Raw genomic sequence first — 26223 nt, 5'->3', positions numbered from 1 at the left:
TGTAAGTTTAACTAAATTATTGTATACTGTACATGTTTATTTTTTATTTTAAAAATAAAAAAAATAACCAAAGTGGATAATGGAGTGGCACCACCACCACTACTACCACCATCCTCCACCATCCAAGGATGTTTTATGTCAGTCACGTGTGTCACGTGCCAAGGACAGTTTTTTTTAATTTTTTTTTCTAAGGAAAAAATACATATATTTTTTTTCATTTTTTTAAAAAAAATAATTTATTTCCATGACAAGAAATAAAAAAAATAAAAGCCAAATATGGTGGTAAATCTCTAGATTCACTCCCCTTTTGATAGGTTAAAATAAAAAAAGCAAAAAGTAATTAATGATTTTAATTATAATTAGCAAAGATAATCGCACACATTCATACTCGAAATAACGGCCATTTGACCCACTAATTAAAATCCCCGCAAAAATAATTTCTTATTACCCTCCAAAAAATATATAAATATTAAATATTAAAGTAAAAATATTTATTTTTAGCGCAGAAAAGGGAAGAAGTTTGGGAGAAAGAAAGAGGAGAGAGAAAGTGAGACTAGACACGGCGTTTCATTTCATTTCATAGTCTTTCAAGCACAAATCTCAAGCAATATTTATTTTCTTCCTTTTTCTTCCTTTTTTTTCCTTGATTTTTTTATTTATTTTTTTCCTTTTTTAATATTTAATCTTGGTATATAAGTGCATAAATTAGTATCATACAAAACAAGGGTTGTGTTGTGGGAGTAAACACTGGAGTAATTATTATAGTCTCAATCAATTGCAACGGCTATTTCTGAAGTAGTGAGATTTTGGTTTTGGGGTGAAAAAGTTTGATTAATCTTATGGATTTATATAATGATAAGTATGTTTACTGTTATTTGTTCTTAATTTTTGTTTTTGATTTATTGGGTTTTTTTGGTTGATGGGGTTGGTTAAGGAATGCAGTTTTTGTGATTGTTTTTTTCTGGATTTTTGTGATAGAAATGTGGATTGTTGATGGTGGTTAGTTTATAATTTGTGGGTTGATTTCTGAATTTTGCATAAAAAAATAGTGCTTGATTTTTCTATTTTTTTGGGGTTTTGATGTGTATGAATTCTGGGTTTATTTGCTTGGTTTTGGTTGATTTTTGAGTGGTTTATCAGTTTATAGGATTTGGGTTTTGACTTGATTAGTGGGTTTTGTTGGATTTCTGAATTTCTGGAAAAAAGTTAGGTTAATTTTTTGGTGGGATGGAGGGTTTGATGAGTAGCAGTTTTTTTTTTTTTTTTTGTGTTTTATCATGAAATTCTCAATTGTTTTATGTTGGGAAGTAATTTGTGTATATTAATCTACATCTTCTTGTTGATTTTGCTTTTTCCCAGCCTTGCTGCTTGGATTTAGATGCTTGATTGCATGCTCTACATTGGATTGGGATTTTAGCAAAGTTTAGACATATATATCATACATTTTGCTTGTTTACTCTAAGAATTTCAGCAGCATGATAGCATTGTTGTATGTGATATTGCATTGAGTGGATTTTTGATGTTTTCATTCATAATTGTTCTACTTGTTTCAATGGGATGAAGCCGTTGGGCTAAATCGTGCTATCTTGGTTTGGATTCGCGTTTTGTTTGTTTTCGATTGTAATTTGAGTTGCATTTAGTTTGGTGTGTCTCTCCTATTAAGTAATTCATCAGTTTAATTTCAATGTTTATGATTTTTTGTTGTGTCGAGTTTGATTGTTTATGATTTAGTTGTCTATCGCTTCATATAATGATAGAAATGTATCTGATTATGGTATATCTTTTTTGATACTTATTAGGGAATCATGGAAATGGCCAGGGGAAGAGTATCTTCTTAGAAAGGAACCTAATTGCGGTGAGCTCTTAATTAAGCTGTAAATGCATTTGTAATTATTAGTTTTTTTGATGATATCTTATTACTACCTTTATAGCAGATATGGCCAAAGCTAAATGTATGTTGAATGGTATGACTGTAACTCAAAATGAAGAAGACATTTCATACATGATTGAGGAATCCACTCCGATTAAGGCTTGTGGTGACTTGGCTTATCAATTTAATAACTCTGGTGAGACCTCTATCTTCCAAACAATCCCCTTCAATTGGACAATTTTGTGTTTATTATCAAGTGTTTATGACATTGTTAGTTACAGAGATTATGAGTAAGACTCCTCAAGATGGCAAAGAGTACACCTCTCAAGTTAAGCGACGGCGTGTGCTGGACTTTGATAGTACTACTGATGATATTACATCCTCATTTCTCAAATCCAAGGTTGATTCTTGACTATTGCTTTATTTTGCGTAGATATTAATGTATAAACCGTCTTTAATTATTGAAATCTCCACTTGTTCTGTGGCATACCTAATAGGAATCTAATTTCTTTGTCCTCCTCTTTGTAAATGCGTATTATGTTATAGATACTTTGTCTAGTATTTATGATCTGTACAATTTATTCATGTATTTTCTATTCTCTTGGCACCTGAGCTTTATCTCTATTGAACTTTTGATGTATTTTTGGCATCCAAGTGTGTTTGGAGCTTATGTAGAATTGTGGACATCAAATTCATCCTTGTTTGTTTTTCTGTACAGGAAAGGATTGATTCTTTCGATGACATTGATATATTACCTGAAATGTCAGAGTGGGAGGCTTGCTTGCAAGGTTTGCTTCTTTAGTCATGGGATTTGAATAGGGTTTGTGCATTTGTTTTATGACTTATATTTGACATTCTATTTTTATCAGAGGATTTATGTTTTGAGGATTTAGTTCAATCTGAAGCTTGGCTTGCTGATTGCCTTATTGACACCGACATGAATACTAGCTCCGATGATGGGTATGTAATTCACTTAACTTTTCAAAGTCATGTTATTTTCTTGATCTATTTGTTGCTCAGTGTGCTTGAATGGATCCCATTGAAATGCAGGAATGCTGCTGTCACATCTGACATTCAAATTGGTATCAATGGTATGCCTGATGCAAATTTGTGTAGTGTTCTTAAAGAAGTTTGTATGTATACATTATCCTTGGTATTAATACCGATTTGTGTTTCCAGAGGTTTGCAATATCACACCTGATTCAGGACCCAGTATGTCACAGCGACCAGTCAGAAGTTCTCGGAATGTTATTTTTAAAGGTACTTTGCATTTCTTCTGTGCTTTGCGTTTCAGTGACTCAGTTCTTGGGCTTAATACCTATGATGCTTATACTTTGCAATACTTAAAATGGGATTTATCTGACAATATCTCATCTGGCTGTTTATGTAACGCAGGCAGGAAGTCTTTCATGAGAGCACCATCAAAACTTCCGTCCTCTGTTGCTTATCCATTTGATTTCATTAAACCCTCTGGAGTTAGTGGAGATGTGACTCTCAAAGATATAAATCAGCGGATACTTACCCCACCTCCATCGAAATCCAAACAAGTTAAGGAAGACCCTGCCTACCCTACTTCAGCCTTTTCTGGGAAACCTGTTGTTGGAAAAACCAAAATCCCTACTCAAGGAGGAAAAGGTAGCATCACAATTATGAGAACAAAAGGATGAACGCTAAGTCATCTTCCCATTTCCGCGGCTCCATTTTGCCTTTTTGCTCTTATCATCCGGGGGCTGTGGAATGGTTTGGCATTGTATTGCAAGGTCAGGTTAATTATATATCTATGCATTACACAAATGCACAACACATGGAAGTGTTAGTGCACGAAAAATGCAACTGTTGCAAGGTTGAGAGCTGATTTTTGTGCAAATCTTTTGGTTCTTCGGGCGGCTACAATTTCAGGGGTATTCTTTAGCCTGTTACAAAATATGTAGCTTAGATTTTATAAATCCTTAAATTATTTTGGTGGTCTGTACATGGTTATCTATTGGTTCATGAAATACAAATTTCTTGATGTATCTACTTGATGTTGCTTCTAAACATTGGGATGAAATGAAAAGAGTTGTTTTTGAGGTAGAGATTTGCTTCTTATTCCCAAGCATTGGTTATCATTGAAGCTTTTTAATTATTGCAAATAATTGATTTAGTAATGTTATTTCACTTATTTGGACCCAAATTTATGTGAAAAAAGGAGGGTATGACAAATAATAAAAAGAAAAGGACTTGTCCAATCAATGTAGTATAGATTAGTCAATGCTTTACTTGCATTTGATTGGACTGTTATAGGCTCCTTGGTTAGACTTATGTTACCTAATTCTCAACATGAAAGATTGGTATGGGAACATAATTTGCTACCTAGATGATAGTTCAAATTATGTACTAAATTAAGTTTGAATTGTAGTTTATGAGGAATTTAGCAAAATTGGCAACATAGGGTGGGACTAAATTTGGGTCCAACATCATAAAATTATTAATTTACCAAGTTTTAGTAGCAATTTGGCTTAAGTTTGATCTCGGTTTGAATTGGCTTAAGTTGTATCTAATCATTAATCAAGTTTTGGATTTTTTATTGCAATTAACTCCGAAAATTCGACAATTTTATTCCAAACCAATCCGATTTAGGATTAGAGTGGTATTTGTTCCAATTTAGAAATCCAAATTAATCCAAATTAGTGGCTCACTAGCTAGTTTATTAACCTATTATCAACCCATAAGTTTTATATAACTCTAAAAAACCAACCAACCAAAAAAAGTCTAAACTTACATTACCATACTAATTATTTTACAGGAATTAAACCCTCAATCAACTGATTTAATAATGATCACATTCATATTGATAATATGATTGGGATTGGATCAAATCCAAATTGCATTGCTAGCACTAAAGCAATCACTTTTTACTATTATTGTATGATTTACAATATTCACTCATTTGACATATATGTGTAGATTATAGTTATATTTAAATAATTTGGGATATTCATAAGATGAACTTTCAAGCCTAGGAATTTTAGTGAAGTGTAAGCAAATAAGCAAGCTTGTTGATTTATCATTATAGATATAGGAAGATTTTATGATGTACACAATTTAATGCAATCAAAAGTTGAAGATACACGTCCTTCACACACACATATATGTATTACATACAAACTAAACAAACATCCTTCTATTAAAAACGATATTAATATTTGAAAATTCACAAATTAGTCACACAACTACGAAACTTATAATTATTGATTAGAATAAGTGTATATTATTAGTAAATACGGCTTAACTTAATTCCAAAAATTTAGGAACCGCTTTGATTGAATCCTATTCCGATTTGACAACCGGTTGTGCTCAACCGTAATATATATAATCACCAATAGATTTATCAATGACCTAAAAAATAGAGTAAAATGTGATTCAACAAGTATTTTGGTCCTCCACCAACTGTACTTATCTCCTGGGAATTAGAGATAAAGTTGTGGGCATGCTTGCCTACTTTGAGGGTGAAAAAAAAAGGAATAAACATAATTAATAAATTATTAATACTACACTAAAGAAAAGACGTTAGAAGTTATATTAGATTGTTATATATTTGTACTTTGTTTCTTCTTGTGTTCCACCTTTTGTTTGCTTTGACACTTTTATAACCTTTTTTTCTAATAAATTGCAAAGTTAAAGTTGTTTATTAGCTTAATATGGCAATTAAAATTAAAAAGGGTTTTATTATTTGATTAATTTGGTTTTGGTAAAAGTCGAGGAAGTTTCATTGAGATGCCCAAAATTCTCTTCTTTGAGTTGTCATTTTCTGATGAATTTGTAGCCTTTTCTTTCTTGTCACTGTTTATTTGTGGGACAATTCATAATTTCTTATGTAACATTGGTTAGAATTTTTAATGCTATCACGTGGAACTTGGGTTATTTTAACTAGGGTATATGTGATGTACTTGCTCGGGTTAATCCTAGCAAATTGCGTAATTGTTTGATTAGGCATAGAATTAAATTAGTAAATTGTGTAATCGTTTGATTAAGCATATGAGTATTATTTTGTAGTAATGGTCTGTTCTGATTTACTGAAATGAGCTTGAACTGATTAGAGCTGAACTGAATAGAGCTGAACTGAACTAAACTGAATAGAGCTGAAATGAATTGTTTACGAGAGAAGGATATTAGGAACTGAACTCAACTGAAATTAAGTTGAAGAGAACAAGCCCTATTCTCTTGTTTGTAGTTTATTCTTTTAAAAAAAATTAGAAAAGTTGTTAATTACCTTACCCTAATTAACTTAAATATGAAAACAATTTCTTCATTTTGTAGCTAACAATTAGGTTTCTTTTTAATACGTAAGATAGACTAAAATTTATAGTAATTTTCAATAACTTTTATCAATATTTTGGCTTAAAAGTTCAATATATCCCGTGCATTAGCATGAGTATATTCTAGCTCCTCTAATTCCTAGCACACCACGTTCGTGCATGGATGCCTAATCCATTTCTACACACGCCTAACGTACGGAGCATGTATCATCCATTCATGATTCATCCAGTTCATCCTCAAAGATAGATATACTAGTTGTGAAATGGAATACTGACAGAATTATAAATATATGTAGGTAAGAAATATTGTATGTGGACGCCACTAAGCATTGCTTTCAACCACAATTGTTAATGCAAATTTGTTGAAAAGTCATAAAGATATGTAACATATGTTTATATATGTAATTTGAATGTGAAGCATGTCAGCTTTAGCAGCGCAATAGTAAGTAATTTAAAGGAGAATATAGCATGGGTAAGATATGGGAATTTGTACTTTGAAATTTTTGATTGCTGATACTAATAGTAGTCTAATACTACTTGTGTAAGTTGTCTTTGTAATGTTGTTGTAATATGCCATCAATATGTCTAGATTACTACTTTAATTTCGGTCGTGTTTAGGAGGATGTTCCGAAGCCTTAATGTTTAGTAATGACTAACTAATAATTTGCATCTACATCCTAATTATAAAGGACAATCGATCTGTTTCCCAATCGTTAGAAGAATATAATAACAAACTCATATGAGCCAACTATATACATTATTTATAGATTCACAATAAAAAGAGAAGAAAAGAAACTAAATGGGAAATAGCTACACAGGAAAGCCAATCACATTAGCAATCTTCCACCTTGATACATATTGAGAAAAAAACTAACAAAATCATACACGACTGTATTTTTTCATATATATAAATCACGAACATTACTCAAAATGAAGTTTATAAACACTAAATCTAAAGTATATTCCGTAACTATTTTGTGAAGCAGAGGTAGCATTAGGTTTAGCCTTTAGGAGGTTAGACATAATTTAAGGGCTCCCTTTATGCTAGAAAACCCAAAAGCCTTGCACCAACCATATAAAGCCGTTGCAATCAAATAAAAATGGAGGGAAATAGGTAGTCTATTGGATATAAAGCCGTTGCAATCAAATTTAAGCGGCCCAAGTACCCAATCAAATCTTGCATGACCCAATTATTTCCGGGTTTGGACTATCTGCTGGCCCAATTGCAATACTTAGCATAAGCCCAACTTTAATTAAGTATAAGGCCCAAAGTGGGGCCCAAGTAGCGTAAAAGGTTGATTGAATTTCTGGATTGAAAGGGTAATGGATTTGGGCGGCAAAAGTTTGGTTTATATAGAAACAAATTGCTGACTTTGATTTTTCCCAGAATTATTATTCACGGATGAAGAATGTCCCAAACCCAGAATTTAACAGTACTCCGTAGAAGATATTCTGAAACAGAGCGTGCGTGTTCTGACAAAGATCCGTTGCTAAAACAGGATATTCGGTTATTTGGGGAGTTGTGGTATGGCATCGTCCGATACTCATCTATTAATTAGTTTAATTGGTTTAAAATTTTAGAATTTGTGTTTTAAATTGGTGTAAGTAAATGATAATACTAGGCAATATTTACAATTTGTGCCTCTCTTTAAGGGTTTGTTCTCTCTAGCTTAATTTCAATTCACTTCATCTCAATTCAGTTCAACTTCAATCAGTTCAGTTTAATTAAGTTCATTTCAGTAAATCAGAACAGGCCCTAAGATTATTTATAGAATTAGAAAATTTTAACTAAAAATATTAGAAAATTCTTACGATTGGCACCTTGAGTATACTTAAAGAAAAGCATATTTTAGGGCATTTTTGTGAGATGTATGAACATAATGTCATTCACGTCATGTATAATAACTATACGGTACGAAGTACAAGATAATGTGCGGTATGCACAAGTATTCCATATACACATGTCTTTTTAATGTTAAGTGGGTACAAATGTGTGCATAACTAAAACTATACCTATACGCAAACTACCCGGCCTCATACACTTATTATTGTCTTCTTAATATTACGGTGTATAAACGTACACATGTCTTGCAATACACGTACATAAATGTCATACACGTATTGTTATGCTTTTATTGCAAGTACATACAACCAAAACATTTCAAAGAGACGGAGTCAATTAGTCTGGCCTATTGATTTGTACATATACCCACCCTCTAGTCTTAGGCTTTGATTTCATTAATTTTCTCCCATTAAAAATCACAACTATCTTTACTGGAGTTTGATCAATTTGCTAAAATTGAGACCTAATCAACATGTTAAATTTGGTACAAAAAGAATAGTCAAGGCTTGGATAGTTTTTAGGCACGTCTTTTAAATTTTGATCTTACTCCTTGCCCCACAAAAGCCAACCCCCCCCCCCCCCCCAACCAAAACACTCCTCTACACCCTCACCCTTTTTTTTCGTCAAAAACTTGAACAATTTGTCCCATGAGTTCAATTACCTCTATTATAAAAGTAAACTCTTAAGAAGTTTTATATCCATCTAATTCTATTATCAAATACTCGAACAAGTTTATCCCATAAGTTCTATTATTTCTATTATATAAGTCAACTCTTGAGAAGTTTGATGTCTACGTAAAATGCCTAAAATGTCGTCATTGTTTTGAAAGGTGAAGCACATTGCATTCTATATGATAACTAAAGGATGGTCTAGTATCATAGCATCCTTTAGTTACCATGCATTGATTATGGTAACTAAAGAGTAGTTTATTAATTATTATTAGTATAATAAGCTAACTCTTACAAAATTGTATTTTTTTTTTGGGTTTGTTTTTGTTTTTAAGGTATTCTTAATTTCTTATCAATTATATAAAGTTAACTATTAGATTATGTAAATAATCTTGTGTATATTTTTGTATTTTACTAATGTATTTTAACTTTTTTAGCCCTAATCCTAGTATATTCTTGTATTTTGTTTTTAAATGGCAAGAAAAAAAAAATATTAGGATCCCCTCCTCACAAGGGGAATTTTCTAATACAAAATACTTGTATATATTTATGTTTAATGAATGAGAAAGACACAACAAATATTATCAATACTTCATGAAATTTAAAATACACATTGCAGTTATTTAGATCATTACTTATTAGAAGTCTGTTAGTTTATCTATTTATGTTAATATTATATATGTGTCAAGTACGGAGTATATATTTATATTATAATCTATTCCTTTACTCCATTATCCAAGACACGATATATCTATGTAGTAAAAAACATTATACGAGGAAAAGCATATTCGATTATCCCAAATCAAATTCTTTTTCGATCACAATAAAAATATCATTATCATAATTCATAAAAAAAAAAAAACAGCACTTCCTATTAAACAACACTCAATCTGATTATAAAATAATAAGCATCGAACTTCAATTCCCTGTTTCTCTCTCTTCCAGCACCCAATAATTATTCATCAGTTTGAGCACAGAACACGCTAAATTATGTGAAAGCTCTGAAACCAATCAACAATGGCGTTAATTTATCTCACTTTCTCTCTCCTACTATTTTCTCTCTCCTCTTCTTCAGCTCAAATCCCGACTACCCTTGATGGCCCGTTTAAGCCCGTTACTATGCCGTACGATGTCAGCTTGCGCGGCAACGCCGTCGATTTGCCGCCGTCTGATATTAGGGTTCAACGCCATGTTAATGGGTTTCAACCTGAGCAGATTTCTCTCACTCTTTCTTCTGATTATCATTCTGTTTGGGTTTCTTGGATCACAGGTTTGAATCTTTCCTTTCAATTGATTTTAATTTCTTTTTGGTAAATTCGTTTTATTTTTATTTTATTTTTTTTAAGTTTTGGGAATGATTGGAGAATTTGAACTTAAGGGTTGAATTTGATTATCTTTTGTGATTTTTTAAAGTTTGAATTTTTAATTTCAGAAATTGTAGAAATTAATTAAAATGTGAATTGATTGCATGAATTGATTTGGAAAGTTTGTTTGCGAAATTGTTTGATGATGTTGTCATTTATTGCATGCATGTTTATTGATTACGTAATTTCTCTATGTTCAATTTTCTAATTAGAGGTTTCGGGCCGGGTTGTCGGGTTGATGTAAAAACACGAAAGAAATAATATTGCTCAAGACGCAATTTCACGTTAATTTGAATCAAGGAGATTGATTCTGTTTTTGTTCATGATACTGATGATGTCAGCTTTAATTGCCAAAATTACTGCAGTTAATAATACTTTTGGATGATTGTCTTAGCTTGGTTGGTCTTATGAAATTATTTCAAATTCGGGGTTAGTTCTGTTATAAAGATTTGAACTTTTGGTGTTTTTCTAATGAATCCATTTACCTTGCTAGTGAGTTCTGAACTTCTGATCTTGTAAAACAACTTTTAGATCAACCATCATGATTGTGGAAAATATTTATTATTAGTGAAATGATTATATACTCCCACTTCGCCTGGAGTTGATTGTCATGTACATGATATAATTCGAACTAATAACGTGACAACAAAATCTGATAGTATTAAGTTAATGTCAAGCCATGATGGCATGATGTATGGTTATTTCTTTTGATTTTTTGGTTTTTGTAGTGGGTTTTGTTAATAGTTTCGTTATTATAATAGCGATGGTTCTATCCGTTTGAGTGTAGATGTGGAACACAATGATGGTTTAAATATGTTATTCATATGCAAAAGCTTGTTGATTGTATTTTCAGGTGAATTCCAGATTGGTTATGACATAAAGCCGTTGAACCCTGAATCCGTCAAGAGTGTTGTTCATTTTGGGGTATTGCAGCACTCATTAACTCATGAAGCAACTGGATATTCTCAGGTCTACAGTCAACTTTATCCTTATGAAGGCCTTCAGAATTATACTTCTGGAATAATCCACCACGTTCGTCTCACAGGTAAATTGATTCTTGTAAATTGTAATTATGTACAACTTTAGTCACCTTAGCGAACTGTGTTCTAAATTATAGGGTTAGAAAAAATGTTGGGTTAGAATTCAAAAACCTTCCAATTTTGCATCTCCATAAAGGTAATACACTATCATAGTATCATGCGGAATGAGAAAGCAAAGGTAGAAACAGCATGAACTTTTATTGTGATGATTCTTACAGCCAATGAGGTATTGGCCTCTTTGTATACTTTGTATCTTTTTGATAAGATTGATCTCTCCTCCTCCTATGTATGTTGTATTCTTACATGTTTATCAATAATGGCCTGGAGTACCATTTATGAGGATAATAAGATCCTTCTTCAATGTTGCAGTATTATAGACTAGAGATAATGTTCCCGGAAAGGACTGATGTGGACAGCATGCCTTTTGAACCATGTTACTTCAGTAGTTATTCTTGATAGCAATTTTGTTTAACCTCCCACCTGTTGGACGTATATATTTTGCCTGGAGTTTATTGTATGAAATCTCCATGTCAGTTTGGTAAATAATTGCTTTCACATTCTGAGCTCTGTCTGGTCTTTTTTCTGTGTAGGGTTGAAACCTAATACATTGTATTACTATCGATGTGGAGATCCCTCGATACCAGCCATGAGCGGCCTTTTCCATTTCAAGACTATGCCAGCTCCTGGACCTCATAGTTATCCTGGAAAAATTGCAATTGTTGGTGACTTGGGTCTTACATATAACACAACAGCCACCATTAGTCACATATCTAGCAATGAACCAGATCTTCTTCTCCTGGTTGGTGATGTGACTTATGCAAACCTGTATCTCACTAATGGAACTGGCTCTGATTGTTATTCCTGCTCTTTTCCAGAAAGCCCCATTCATGAAACATATCAGCCACGTTGGGATTATTGGGCAAGGTGATGCCAACTTCTTTTCCATATTGTCACTATATTGATTGTGGCAGAAATCTTCACACTTCCAGATATCCTCCTTTAGTTGCTGACTTCCTATGAAATGATTCTTCACAGGTTCATGCAGAATTTGATATCTAGGGTTCCGATAATGGTGGTTGAAGGAAATCATGAAATAGAGGAACAAGTTGATCATAAAACTTTTGAAGCATACAGTTCCCGATTTGCTTTTCCATCAGAAGAGAGCGGATCAACATCTACATTCTACTATTCGTTTAATGCCGGGGGAATACATTTCATAATGCTCGGGGCTTATATTGCTTACAATGAATCAGGTACTCTGAGTTCTTTTGGTTATGTGATTTTCTTGCATCAGAAACTGAAAATGTCCATTTCTAACCTTTTCTTTTCAGCTGTTCAATACAAATGGTTGGAGAGAGACTTGGCTAAAGTTGACAGAGATGTGACTCCATGGCTTGTTGTTGCATGGCATCCACCATGGTACACTTCTTACAAAGCTCATTACAGAGAAGCAGAATGCATGAGAGTTGCAATGGAAGACTTGCTCTATTCCTATGGTGTAGATGCAGTCTTCAATGGACACGTAAGTACCATAATGTCACATATAATACACGTTGAACTTATTGGATTAGATTAGTGATCGATTCACTATCCATCACAACTGCCATCATTGAATGATTGCATTTGACGGACTTGAACTTAGGTCTTTGACAGTTGACACAGATATGACAATTAGCTTTGAAATTTGTGTGATAGGATGTTGCAAGCTTTCATTGGGTGCATAGTTCTTTGGCATAGGTAGACATGACTTCCGCCCCCCACCCCCCAGTGAATGTGTCTACACAGTCAAGAATTCAGGATTAAGTGCAAGTGCACTGCTTGCAATTGGGTGTCATCTTGTATCTCTTCTTTGCTTTTGTTTTCCTACAATCACCTGAATTCTGCCACACTGCTGAATAACATTGCTGGATGCAACTTCAGGTACATGCCTATGAGAGATCAAACAGGGTATATAATTATACCCTAGATCCTTGTGCTCCTATTCACATCACAATAGGGGATGGGGGTAATCGAGAGAAGATGGCAGTTGAGCATGCTGATGAGCCTGGAAATTGCCCTGAGCCATCAACGACTCCAGATAAATTCATGGGCGGCTTCTGTGCTGCAAACTTTACATCTGGTCCAGCTGCAGGCAACTTCTGCTGGGATCGTCAGCCAGATTTCAGCGCATACAGAGAGAGTAGCTTTGGCCATGGAATTCTAGAGGTTTCCTTTTCCCTATCCTTATCCTATCTATTCTTGCAGAATTTAAGTTCATGTACCTTTTTTTTTTTTGAATAGTAGTTTATGTACTTAATTACATACATGCAGCACATTCAAGCTTAATAACATCCTTTGTGGTATTTGCAGGTGAAAAATGCAACTTATGCCCTTTGGACTTGGTACAGAAATCAAGATCATGAGAAAGTGGCTGGAGATCAGATTTACATAGTGAGGCAGCCAGATGCCTGCCCTAATCAACGCAGGGTAACTAAAGGATGGTCTGATGCTAGATAAATTACTCAGAAGCAACAGTGGATATTTGTTGGGTGTGTTGTCTAAATTATGCATAAATATATCATGGCTTAGTGGATACATGTCCAACTTCTACATTAAAGGTCGGGTATCAGATATCGGCCTCCTTATATATGGTCCAAGATTAGCCACTGCTCAGAAGTCTCGGGATAGTTATACTGTGGTAGGTTGGAAAAAGAAAAACTCACATGCTGCCACTCAGACCTTAGACTGGTGATAAAATATGCCACCACTTCCATTGGCTATAGGTAGTTTTGTATTGAAAAAAGTCATGGAGTTTTATAATGGTGCAGCTTGTCATTTTTTTTCCCGGTAGTTTACTTCTGGCATTGGCCAATATTGTTGTTGTATCATTAGTGATTTGTTAGAGAGATGTACTTTGTAATATGCTTCTTTTGTACATACGCTATTGAATTTTAATTATAATTTACCTCATTTACAACGTTAAGAATTTTCTCAGATGAACTTGGCTACAATGCTGATCACTGTCTAACTGAAGCTCTATGTAGGTATGTTTTGCTCTATTATCCTCTTACCTCGCGAAGAGGAAAACAGGAGCAGAAATAAGAGAGTTAAATCAACAATTTATTCCTCAATCTTCAAAAGCTCCTAGAGCCTCTTTTCTTTTTTCCAGACTGGTTGTGGAACTTCAATTCCGTCACAAAGTAGAAGTCTGCAAGAATAAATAACCCTCCTGCAGTAAGATATCAGTACTGACAGTACTAACAGTCTAACATGTTCCGTTTAGCCGGGGAGGGGAATTTAAACCAAGATGCTGTGCAGTCTTCAATCTAAAAGCACCAGTCAAAGCCTTCGCCACCTCCACTGAAGCCGTAGCCTTCAACTTCTTCACTTCCATGGCTAACAGCTCCTCCCTTTTAGTCTCCCCACTGTTTGTCTGAATATATCATACAGTCCAATAGACTTCCACAGATAATAGTTGTCTTAACATTTGAATATGCCGCAGAACCTATCCTTGATCGTTTAATCTTGCAAACAACCACCATATCATCTGTAGTTCCGACCAATTATAACCACCTTAATTTACCAACAAGGTTTAATTTAAGACATCATTGTCCTACTCGTAGTTTGCTAATAAGATTAATGCATGCTATAGCTAAATTAGCTCAAGTAAGGTTGCTGATTTAGCTGAAGTAAGATTACTGATTTAGCACAAAAACAAAAACAAAACAAAAAGTTGAGAGTTGACAATTTGATATTGACCCTCACTTTTTATGCATATTGGAGCACGTGCAATTTAATCATAAATTACTAAATTAGTGAAGTGTGAACTCGACCCACTTTAGATTCTTATTTTTTTTGACACGACCCACTTTATAATATATGGTCGTTATGTAGTTATGTTACAGTATACAACTACCAGAGTACTTGGTCGCAAAAATGCTAAAGAAAGTGAATTTTTATAGATAAAGTATCTACACAAAATAATCCTTTATGTTACACACTTACACTTCTTGTCTTCTCCATCCAACGTAACTTGGAAAATGAAGTTCCTTACACAGTTCTCCGTCCAACTTGGAAATTGAAAACCCTTTCTCGTTTATACAAATTTCTGGTGAGACGAACTTCTAAAAACTCTTACTAAAATGACTCACTATGTACTAATTATTTGCGACTAATTTTTCCAAACATCTTGTAGCAAGATGGAATACTTGTGTTCCGAAAGTATGAGTTGATGGAACAAGTTATTAAAAATGTCTTGTAGCGAGATAGAGCACTTGTGTTTTTTATGGAAGAGTAAATTCAGATAAGCTCATTCAAAGTGAGATTTAGGAGTTGGGGCCGTTGGGACTGGGAGTAGAGACCATTGCAATATACAATTGGGAAAGTCAAGACTCCAAGAGTGTGAGATTCCGAGACAAGAAATTATAAACAAATGTTGATTTTCAATGCTTTTGTTTGAGTGCTTGGTAACTACTCATATTAAACATGGGATTAAAAAATTAATCAGCGATTTTTTGGTGTGGTCAGCCACACCATGCAACAAGCTGACACACATTATTAGAACATTGACTAAGCAATCGCTGACCAATCGAATAATAACCCTGCCACACAATTTTTGATCAAGTAACTCCGACCATACCTTGTGGCCAACTACATATAATAATTTGTGTAACATTATTGTGAGTTGTGACTATCAATTATGAAAAAGAGAGCATTGACTTAGACCTTTATATAGGTTTGTGTAAATTGGGACTTGGATCATTGGTAGGAGTACTTTGGAGTGAAGAGCACTGCAAGCTAAAACAGATGTGCATGTCATGCAGAAGTTGAATCTGAACTCTTCATTTAAGTATTTATTTTAACACACCTTTCATACTAGTACACAATTTAAGTCAATCGGTGAGGTTACACTATTAAAATAAAAAACACACTAAAAAAAACTTTTTGGAAAAGAAGAAAAAAAAAAAGACTTTTCTCAATCAAATGTCCTTTTTGTTTAACGCGGTTCAATTTTCAAAAGGAAATTATGGTGGTTGAGAGTGAGTCAACAAAGTTATAATCATGCACTAAAACTCTCACATAGTCCACATGTATAATTTGACTTTCTTTATATATATATAACGCTCCAAAAAAAATCACATTTCAACAACCACAATATTTTCTTCCCAACTTTCAAAAGTTTAGCTAGCTAGGCCACAATGAAGGCAATCCAACACACCATCAACCACCACTTCACAATCACTCGCCGCCTTCCACGCCCGGTTCGTGCTCGACAAGAACTTCTCTTCGACGACACTAACCGGTCGTCTAAGGCGTCTAACCCGGCAACCCGTTTAGCCCAATCACTTACCCATATGTTACATAACCAAATTGAATCCATACACACCCAAAAAACATTAACCCAATCTAATTTTAGCACCATTTTAGAGGACAAAAGTAACACCCCTATATCATTTCCTAAGGATGATATATCAAATAATTGGGAAGAATTTCATGGTGCTAATAATTGGGACGACCTTTTAGACCCTATTAACCCCTCTTTAAGGCAAGAGCTACTCAAATATGGTGAGTTAGCTCAAGCAACATACGATGCTTTCGACTACGATCCATACTCAGAGTATTGTGGTAGTTGTAGGTATAACCGAAACAAGCTCTTTGAAAAGCTCAGCTTAACACGACACGGATATCACGTTACAAAGTACATCTACGCGACTTCTCAAATTGATCTGCCTCGATGGCTAGAGAAGTCTCAAGTAGCCGAGACTTGGAGTACACACTCGAATTGGATGGGGTTTGTCGCGGTTAGTGATGATGAGGAGTCATGCCGTATTGGTAGGAGAGACATTGTTGTGTCATGGCGAGGCACGGTGTCTGCATCCGAGTGGTACGAAGACTTTCAGCGTAATTTGGAGACATTTGGGCACGGTGATGCCAAGGTTGAGGAAGGTTTCCTAAGCATTTACACTACGAAATTTCGATCATCGAGGTATAACAAATCAAGTGCTTCAGAACAAGTGATGCAAGAGTTATCAAAGCTAATAGATTTTTACAAGAAAAGAGGGGAAGAAGTTAGTCTTACAATAACAGGGCATAGTTTAGGTGGTGCCTTGGCTCTGCTCAATGCATACGAGGCTGCTGCAATATTCGTCAATCTTCCTGTTAGTGTCATTTCCTTTGCTGCTCCAAGGATTGGAAACTCGGTCTTCAGAGACGAGCTACACGAGCTAGGAGTGAAGATACTACGCGTTGTTGTCAAACAAGACGTCGTTCCTTGGACTGCAGGAATGGTCTTTAACAATGAGAGCTTACAGAATTTTGATGAGATTACAGGGGGGTTACAGTGGATTCACCCTCATGCTGGTGTTGAGCTGAAGCTGGATGCGAGAGCTTCTCCGTATTTGAAACGAGGGTTGCAGTTGCTTGGACATCATATGCTAGAGACGTACCTGCATTTGTTGGATGGTTATGAAAGTTCTAAAGTGCCTTTTCGGCCTGATGCTACAAGGGATATAGCTTTGGTGAACAAGGAGTGTGATCTGTTGATCAACGAGCTGAGGATACCGCCTCGTTGGTACCAGGTTGCGAATAAGGGTCTGGTTCAGAATGCTTATGGGAGGTGGGTTAAACCTAAGAGGGATCCTGAAGATATACCATCTCCTACTAGTGAATCAGCTAATTGTAATGAAATGCAATCTGTACTTGGTTATTGAATCATAATTATAATTTGTATATACAAGTTCTTGTTAGCACAATCTAAATCTTATCCTACTAAAATCATGAAGCTTAAGGTTTGGGGAAGGGAAGGGGGGGATGGGGATACGATCATACGACACGAGCTATTACCCCGAATGATTAATCAATTGTGCTAGATGAGCATAAAGATCTAATTTCAGGGGAGATTTTTGATATTTTCACATATATAGATGATGTTAACACTTTTACCCATTCGCACATGGTGTTTTATCACTAGGGGGGATACGGGTAGAGGAGCGCGTTCACAAGATCAAAGAAAGGTTAACAAGTAACAACAGCATGAAAGGATAGAGGACCGCTTATCCAACAGAGTATTTTTCGACACAATTACACACGGGACCAATGCAGTCTACTAACTAAGCCGAAAACTAAACATAGTTAATGTTAGAAAAAGAGAGGGGGGTTCACAGACTGATAGTGAACTATCATCATTAATTTTCAACAATGCTTCATGTGATGTTTGTGCATGCATATGCTTTTCTGATTCAGCTTCCACTGATCATTTTCATTATCTATACAAGCAACTCTGAATGCTGATTCAGCTTTTCTGATGATCATGAATGCTGTTTTCTGCAGCACGTATGCTAATTAAATATGTGGGCTAACCACATTGCAAGTACTCAAATTCAAGCAACTATCCAAATCTTGCTACCACAAGTCCACAATGGACATCTTCCACCAAAAGCCGCATAAGGCAAAATCACAAGTTCAGGGAAAAAGGCGACACCAGATCTTCTGTTACTACAGATGATCATGTTTGTAAGAAGATTCCCAGGATTTCGAAGATGCCATACATATCTCCACTTGAATCTTTATTTTAGAGTATTGTCAGTTATGATAAAGCATCACTAACCTTGTTTTGTTTGCCAGACAAGTACCGAAATTTCAGCTGATGCTGATGTTCGCACATCTCAAGTTATTTTAACAGCAAACTGAAACAGATCGTCCACCAAACAGATCACAGACTCATATCAAGGTTTAAAAAAATATAGAAGATAATACTATATTATAAAAGTTTGATCCAGCAATGGACCTTACACATATAGTTCCATAAATCTACTATTGACTAATAAGATACAGTATACATACACAAGCAGATATCATTAACCATGAGATAAAAATCAAGGAAAAAAAATCCTTCCTGATTCTCGAATGGCATTCACAACCCTATGACTGATAAACTTGAGCTGAAGTTGGTTAGACTGTATTCTCTTGACATATTCAGATATTCATCACCAGTTTTCCCATATTATGCAAGAGTCGAGTTTTTACAGGCCAAGAGCATAATAATTGAAGCATTACCCTTAAAAGATATCCAAAATCTCCAAGATGAAATTATTGCAAAGTGGACAGTTCCCCCTTTGAACAAAGAGCTCCCTCGAACATAACCTGCAAAACGTATGGCCACAAGGAATGAACGCTGCACCTTTATGCCTTACCATACACACACAACAAGAAAATTCTCCTTTTCCCACGTCCTGTACTTCCTCTTCCACTTCCACCTCTTCCTCTTCTTCCTCTTCCTCTTCTTCGTCATCCAACCTGTATGTAGGCCCACTGATCCCAGCCTGTCGGTCAGTTTCCTCCAACAAATCCATCAATGACATTCGCAATGGCTGGTTTGCTGGAGGCCCAAGATTAGGAATTCCTCCATCCTCATCCTCATCTTCATTTCCATGAGGGGACACTTCAATTTCCTCATTCTCATTCCTACTTCGATTACCCTCATCCAGCTCCCTTGACAGCCTCCTACGAGTCTGCTCCCTCTCAGCAGCCAAAGCCGCAGACAGCCTGAAACTGCTGCCACCCCTAGGAGACCCACCACTATCAACCTCCCTCAAGGTCAGATCATCAGCTGGAACAGTATCAACTCTCCTGAGCGTACTGCTTCTAAGGGAGTTTCTATTCGCCATCACTTCACCTAACGATGATCTTGAGCTAGGTATCACGTCTGACTGTGGAACCGGCATAGAAGAAGTCCAATTCCTTGAATTCGGATTCTGACTAAAATTCTGATTCCTCTTAAGCTTAAGGCGATCTTTAAAAGACTTCCACGTCTTCTTTCCGTTAGGGGAGCCTCCACCACTTCTAGGGGTTAGGGTCTCGTCGTTACGAATAACCTCAAGGAGGGTTCTGACAACTATATTAGCTGGTGGTGGTGATTTCCTGTCACTATTAAGTACAGCACCCAGCGTGACGTTTGACACCCGCCTTGGGCTAGTATTGCTATTAACTATGGCAGAATTTTGGCTAAATTCGCGGTTAATTGCATCAGATAGATCGGCTGCAATGAAGGTGTCGCGAAGGGTGGAGTGGTGGGACGTCAGTCTCCGAGAAGTAACAGCAGTAGCTACGCCACCACCGTCACTATCCATTTAATCTGTACTTCACATACAATTTTTTACCAACAAAACTTACCATTAAAAACTCAATCATATTCTTACATTACAATCAATTGCATCTCATTTCAATCAAAACATTTCTCATCATAACTAATTTTGCAACATAATCATCATATTCATATTCAATGTTTATAATCATACCCAAAAAAAAATAAAAAAAATAAAAAAAAAATTATAAAGAAAGACAGAAAAACAAGAAATTAAGAATGGGAAACTGCAAAGATTTGTCTTCATAGGAAATCGCGGTTAACATTTGTTTTTTCTGCTTTATATTATTGAGATTCACAATTCTGTTACTACTAATAAACAAATTAGAAACTTCACATTTTCAAATTCTATATACTTTTATTATATATGAATTGATAATATAAAAAAAATATGAATCATTTTCTTATACAAATAGGACAATTTCACCAGAAAAATAATACCTTAATAATTATCTTAAAGCATAGAACAAATTGCAGGAAATTTGAAAAAATAAAATACAATTATAGCTCAAATTAGCTTTAAAAAATAAAAGCTCACCAAATTTTTCATTGGTAAATTGCAGAAAATTAGCTGATAATGTAGCTCAAATTAACGATGAACAAATTGTAAAAGAGCAAAAGATCATCCAGAAAAAATGTCAAAAAAATGAGAATTTTTTTTGATGAAATTCAAAACAGCAACAGTAACGAAAAGAGAGGAGAGAGAAAATGTAAAAATACCTAAATTTGTCCGTTATTTTGGATATCACCGTTTCAGATCTGACCCTATTTTTGTGCAGCTTCAATGGCGCCCAATTTCTGAAATTTCGGAAAATAAAAATTGCCAAAAAAAAAAGGATAATTCCCGAAAAAGAGGAAAATTAAAAGGGGAAATTAAAATTGATAGGAAGAAAATAATGGAGTTAATTTTATATTTTTTGGGGAAAAATCTATGTTGTTAATATTTGTCTTTTGAAGTATCTATTTTTGACTTTTGTTTGGGATTTTATAATTTATAAAAATAAAAAAATGAAAATAATAATAATAGTGGGATGTTATCTGAAAATGTGTGCTCCAAAGTGGTGAAGAGATTTTTTGAGAGGGGACTTTTTAGAGTGGATGATTGAGGAGAGAGAAAATTAAAAATAAATAAGAGCGAGTCTTTCTCGTTTTGTAAGCCTAAAAGGGTCTCAGATTCCCTTCTTTTTGCGCGACATGTCCTTTTGTTAAGAGTTCGTATACTCGATAACATGATGTGCATTATGAATTTTTAAACTGAATTGAAGTGTAGTTAATGTGAAGTGAACAAACCCTTTATATTTGATTATGCGACTAGTTTAAAATAATGAGCATACATAATCTTGTTATCGTAATTTCATATTGTTGTATTATTATATGAGTGTGTGATTGTTCATTCAAAAATAGAGTGCATATTATTCTTTGAAGTGTAGAATTAAAGGGTTGTTTATTAAGGATTTTTTTTTCTTTGTTCTCTTTTCAAAACTTTCTCTTTTTATCTGAAGAAAGAATAATAGAGTTGAACATAAATCGATCTGAGATATGCCACAACTAGAACTATAAAATAAGTGGTTTTATACCTTGAGAATTGACCCAAATGAATTTGTGACTTGATGCCAAAAAATGATTTATTTTATCAAGTTGAGAAGGCAATGCTAATACGTAGTTTTAGAGGCAGAATTCATTGCATAATCTTTCATACTATTACTTCTTAAGATAAATATGTATATCTTCGAATAACTAAACTCGTCGTATAATATTATTGTTACTTAGGGCCTATTCTCATACGTTTATTTTCAGTTCAGTTTAGTTCAATTCAGTTCTTAATTTCCTTCTCTTATAAAATATTCATTTCATTTCAGTTCAGTTTAGTTCAGCTGAGTTCAGTGTATGAGAACAAGCCTTTAATACTTATGTAAATTATCGTACACTATGTATTAATGGTTTAGATTTATGTATTGAGTATTGACACACGTGTGCATGATCAAAATGAGTTTGTTTTTTTTTTCCTTGTAAGACCAAAATATTAAAGTTGAGAAGCACAAAAAGAAATAGAGGGAAATTAGGAAATTGGCATCTCTTGGTCCGCATTATGGATGTGGTACGATTTTCTTGGTTGACCAACTAGGCTCCACAATTATTGGTATGCTGCAAGACTTTATTGATATTTTGGTTCTAATCGTTTTTGCTCCAATGCTAAGTGGCAAGCCTTGTATGAGGCTTTGTTTAGGCGTGTTGCCTTAGCTTCTTTACACAAGGTTGTCCTTTAGTGGTATTTACGTTATTTTTTGCTAATTTTGAGCTCAATTCGGATCCTTAAGATCTAAAATGGCCCCTAAAACCTTAACCCAATATTTTTCAACCTGTAAACCGATGAAAAAGTTAAAACGGGTTGTAATATACAATTTTATAAGAATTTTTGGGCTGCAATTTGCAATTTTTTTTTAAATGGCTGCAATTGCAAAATACAAAGTTTAAATAGTTACAATTGACTAATTTTCCAAAATAAAAACCAAAGTTTAAGAGGTTTGCAGTTTGCACTAAAAAGTGATATTAAAGGGCCAATTAGTATTATGTGCATCTGACCCAATCTGTGCCCAATAGAGGAAGCCCAGACAATAGAAGCCCTTGGAGTTCAGTTTTTTTTTTTTTTTAAGTTTCTCCTCTCTCCAACTGTCATATCTATTTTTTTTTATTTCATTTTAAAAAAATTATCTCTCCTATCATACATAAAAGAGCTTCTTGAATAATTTTTTTTGTATTTTCTCTCTCCTCTCACCATTTTTCTCTCTCTAAAAACTGCAATTTAACATGGCAAAGGACAAAAAAACACACGAAAACACCATAAAAAAAAATGAGAATCACTTAAACTTCTTTGATTTTCCTACATTTGTGTTAAATTTTCTAATATAATTCAACAAATTACTCCGTATAAAATTGAAACTATGTTCTACTATATAATTTTCTTTTTGGTTTTTTTTTTTTTGGTAGAAAATCGAAATTATCTACTCCTACTGAAGATGATGAAGATGTATCAGTAATTTATTGTTTAAATTCGCAAATTGATCTTAAATTCTTAGTTTTTAGAATTGAATATTATATTGAACCCTAAATTTTTTGAACAGTATAATTAGTCAAATGTTCAACGTCAGAACACCAAAAAAGAAGAAATTAGATGATGTATATAAAAAAAAAAAACCAATTGTTAAAAATTTCTGAACCCCAACCATAAACCACTGAACACCTTACGAAAACCTCTGAACCCCCTACAAAAACTTATGAACCCCAACCACAAATCACTGAACTCCCTACAAAAACCTTATGTGACTAGTCTACTACTCGCTTACCGAGAGTTTAAAACGAACCCTGTACAAAAACTTCTAAACCCTAACCACAAACCACTAAACCTCCTACAAAAACTTCTGAACCCTAACCACAAACCAGTGAACACCCTTCAAAAACTTCTGAACCCCAACCACAAACCACTGAACCCCCTACAAAAACTTCTAAACCCCCTACGAAAACTTCTAAACCCCAACCGCAAACCACTGAACACCCTACAAAAACCTATGAACCCCCTACAAAAACTTCTGAACCCCAAACACAAACCATTGAACACCCTTCAAAAACTTCCGCACCTGAAGACACTGCTCAAAATACCAAATGTTCAGATATATAAATTATAAAGTAGAGAATATCAAATTTTTTTAATAAAATTAAAAATACATAGATCCAAAACACAAAAAAAGTTCATAAGTAATGTATCTCATGTTCAAAATTATAATAAAGATGTTCAAAAATACCTGTCGGTAAAAATATGTATTTATAGGAAACGTATCATACGTTCATATTTTTAACTTACATTGTTCAAAATACTTAAATATAATCAAATACAAAACTGTTCATAACAAAATACACAATTATCACTAAAAAAAATCAAAAGAATATGAAAGCTACACATTCCAAAACTCAAACCTAGCCATGGTGATTTAGATAATGAAATCTCATCGGAAAATAATCATCTTCGTCGTCTTAACCACCTTCTCCTCGACGACGGCGCCATTTTTATCTTCACTACTTCATTGTAAAAACTCCATCCATTAACAAAGCTTCAAATCGAAGGTTGAAGAAAACAAAATTTGAATTTAATTTATAATAACAAAGGAATTCAATCTATGATGATCAATAATGGTGATGAAGGAATTTAATTAAAAGGATGATGAATGAATTCAAGAGAGAGAAAAATAAAAATAGAGAGAAAAATAGAGGAGAGAGAAAATAAAGGAGAAAGAAATAAAAAAAAATTAGGAAAGTAGAGGAGGAAATAGAAGAGACATCATATTTTTATTGGTGGTTCACATAGAACTAGATGCACGATGGTGCATATTATAATTTGCCTTAAAAGGCGTCAGTGTATAAAAAGGCCCAATGGACAAGGCCCAGTGGTTGTAATAAGAGGGATCCATCAAATAGTGGTTGTCAAAAGAGGGATCCATCAAATATTAGTCATTTCGCCATTTAGGGTGTATGATCATTTCATCATGTCTCACAAATTTAATGTCATTGAAATAGATTAAGGGCTTGTCAAGGGAGGCTATGTTTATTTCTTAAAAAAAAATTTAAAAAATTATTTCATCTCATTTTTGCATATTTAATCTGTCTAAAATTAATACTTATATAAAATTTATCAAATGAGGTCTTCTATATTTGTATTATTATTTAATTTAATTATTATTTGTATTATTATTTAATTTCCAAATGTGAAATTTCATTATTCATTTTACTATAGAATTATACTTTTAAAGCGACAAAAATCGCATTTAAAACGATAATATAATCTAACTTGTTTTCAAATGGGCATTGGTGGAGTGTCTCCCTATGGCGGAGTCATCATTAATTTTTGTTAGTTTAATTAATTGTTTTTATATAGGCTTTTTTTTTGGAGTTAGGGTTTATTAAAATAAAAAAGGCAATCATCTTTTGCCCTATTATTAGTTCATTGGAAAAGATTTATTTAGGATTGGAATGATTGTCACATTTTCAAAGACGTTCAAGTAAATTAGATGAATATCATCCTTATGGTTAAAACTAATCATTAGATCATCTCTCCGAAAAGGTTGTATATTCCATCGATGTATGCGAGAGATGTATTACTATACAAGATTCATTCAACGATTGTAGCTTTGATGAAAGAACTTTATTTGAATCAATTTTATATATTTGTTAATTTAGATTTCATTTGTAAATGTTCGTTTTATCCATGACTTTTTAATTATTGAAAGGATTTTTTTTAAAAAAAATGGACATTGAGGGCTTGTTCTCATAGGTTGAACTGAATTGAATTGAACTAAACTTGAGCTGAATATTTTTTAAGAGAAGAAAATTAAGAGCTGAACTGAACTGAACTCAACTGAAAATAAACGTATGAGAACAGACCCTAAATTCATGTTGGGATGACCCTTATGAGGTTCTGGTTCAATAAGATCATTAATAAATGTTACAAAATCACATGTGATGCTATGCATTTAATTTTTTTTTTTTTGAAACAAACATTTAATGATAAATATCCATTTAATGATACATCTCTACAATTAATGAGTAACAAAGTTTGGGATATTAAGTAAAAGTAAAGTAATTCCAGTGAATACAGTACAAAAGTCTAAAGTTGGCTTCCTTCAAACCAAAAAAAAAATTCTAAAATTGGCCCTACAAGATATATACAAATTATATACCCCGGTATACAGTGCGCATTTTAAAAGAAAATGTTGGCCGATGACATATGCATTCCTTAGAGAATTAAGGGTTACATCACCATTTGCCTACATAAAATCCGACCATTAATGTACGCCGTATCTCTTAAATTGGTACTTCGTAATAATTTTGAATCGTGTGTGATTAAATCACACATAATTAGTAAAAATTAACGTTGAGACTTGAGAGTGAGGGATAACTCAAGTAATTAGAGTTCCCCTAGGCTCCCGGTCTTGAGATCGATTCTCATCACCCGCCCTTGTAGCTCTCT

At 33.9% G+C, this 26223-nt stretch overlaps 4 protein-coding genes across 8 annotated transcripts; 3 read left to right on the top strand and 1 right to left on the bottom strand.

Annotated features, from left to right (window-relative positions):
* Positions 1 to 499: 499 nt before the first annotated feature.
* On the top strand, positions 500 to 3947 carry LOC110728138 (protein XRI1). Of its 3 annotated transcripts, none has more exons than XM_021907787.1 (9): positions 500 to 859; positions 1800 to 1855; positions 1935 to 2066; positions 2146 to 2270; positions 2589 to 2658; positions 2740 to 2830; positions 2921 to 2961; positions 3050 to 3130; positions 3266 to 3947. In XM_021907787.1, exons 1-9 carry the CDS (start codon positions 840 to 842, stop codon positions 3535 to 3537), a joined length of 888 nt encoding a protein of 295 aa, XP_021763479.1. In that variant the 5' UTR covers positions 500 to 839; the 3' UTR covers positions 3538 to 3947. The 3 variants fall into 3 exon arrangements, with proteins under 3 accessions (XP_021763479.1, XP_021763480.1, XP_021763478.1); XM_021907788.1 differs by having other exon boundaries at positions 1932 to 2066; positions 2152 to 2270; XM_021907786.1 differs by having other exon boundaries at positions 1932 to 2066.
* A 5488-nt stretch (positions 3948 to 9435) lies between these two features.
* Positions 9436 to 14045, top strand: LOC110728137 (purple acid phosphatase 15-like). Of its 2 annotated transcripts, XM_021907784.1 has the most exons (7): positions 9439 to 9949; positions 10897 to 11088; positions 11674 to 12007; positions 12119 to 12336; positions 12415 to 12605; positions 13004 to 13288; positions 13433 to 14045. In XM_021907784.1, exons 1-7 carry the CDS (start codon positions 9697 to 9699, stop codon positions 13577 to 13579), a joined length of 1620 nt encoding a protein of 539 aa, XP_021763476.1. In that variant the 5' UTR covers positions 9439 to 9696; the 3' UTR covers positions 13580 to 14045. The 2 variants fall into 2 exon arrangements, with proteins under 2 accessions (XP_021763477.1, XP_021763476.1); XM_021907785.1 differs by lacking the exons at positions 13004 to 13288; positions 13433 to 14045 and adding an exon at positions 12779 to 12982 and having other exon boundaries at positions 9436 to 9949.
* A 1782-nt stretch (positions 14046 to 15827) lies between these two features.
* On the top strand, positions 15828 to 17814 carry LOC110728135 (phospholipase A1-Igamma1, chloroplastic-like). Its single transcript, XM_021907781.1, has one exon. The coding sequence runs from the start codon at positions 16261 to 16263 to the stop codon at positions 17770 to 17772; it is 1512 nt and encodes a 503-aa protein (XP_021763473.1). The 5' UTR covers positions 15828 to 16260; the 3' UTR covers positions 17773 to 17814.
* A 975-nt stretch (positions 17815 to 18789) lies between these two features.
* Positions 18790 to 21364, bottom strand: LOC110728136. 2 transcript variants are annotated; one of them, XM_021907783.1, is made up of 2 exons: positions 20925 to 21364; positions 18790 to 20200 (listed from the first exon to the last, which is right to left on the bottom strand). In XM_021907783.1, exon 2 carries the CDS (start codon positions 20188 to 20190, stop codon positions 19120 to 19122), a length of 1071 nt encoding a protein of 356 aa, XP_021763475.1. In that variant the 5' UTR covers positions 20191 to 20200; positions 20925 to 21364; the 3' UTR covers positions 18790 to 19119. The 2 variants fall into 2 exon arrangements, with proteins under 2 accessions (XP_021763475.1, XP_021763474.1); XM_021907782.1 differs by having other exon boundaries at positions 18790 to 20195; positions 20925 to 21363.
* Between the last annotated feature and the right edge of the window lie 4859 nt (positions 21365 to 26223).

The sequence above is a fragment of the Chenopodium quinoa genome, unplaced genomic scaffold, assembly GCF_001683475.1.
Source record: "Chenopodium quinoa cultivar QQ74 unplaced genomic scaffold, ASM168347v1, whole genome shotgun sequence".
NCBI lineage: Eukaryota > Viridiplantae > Streptophyta > Magnoliopsida > Caryophyllales > Amaranthaceae > Chenopodium > Chenopodium quinoa.
This window is presented reverse-complemented; position numbering and strand designations above follow the sequence as displayed.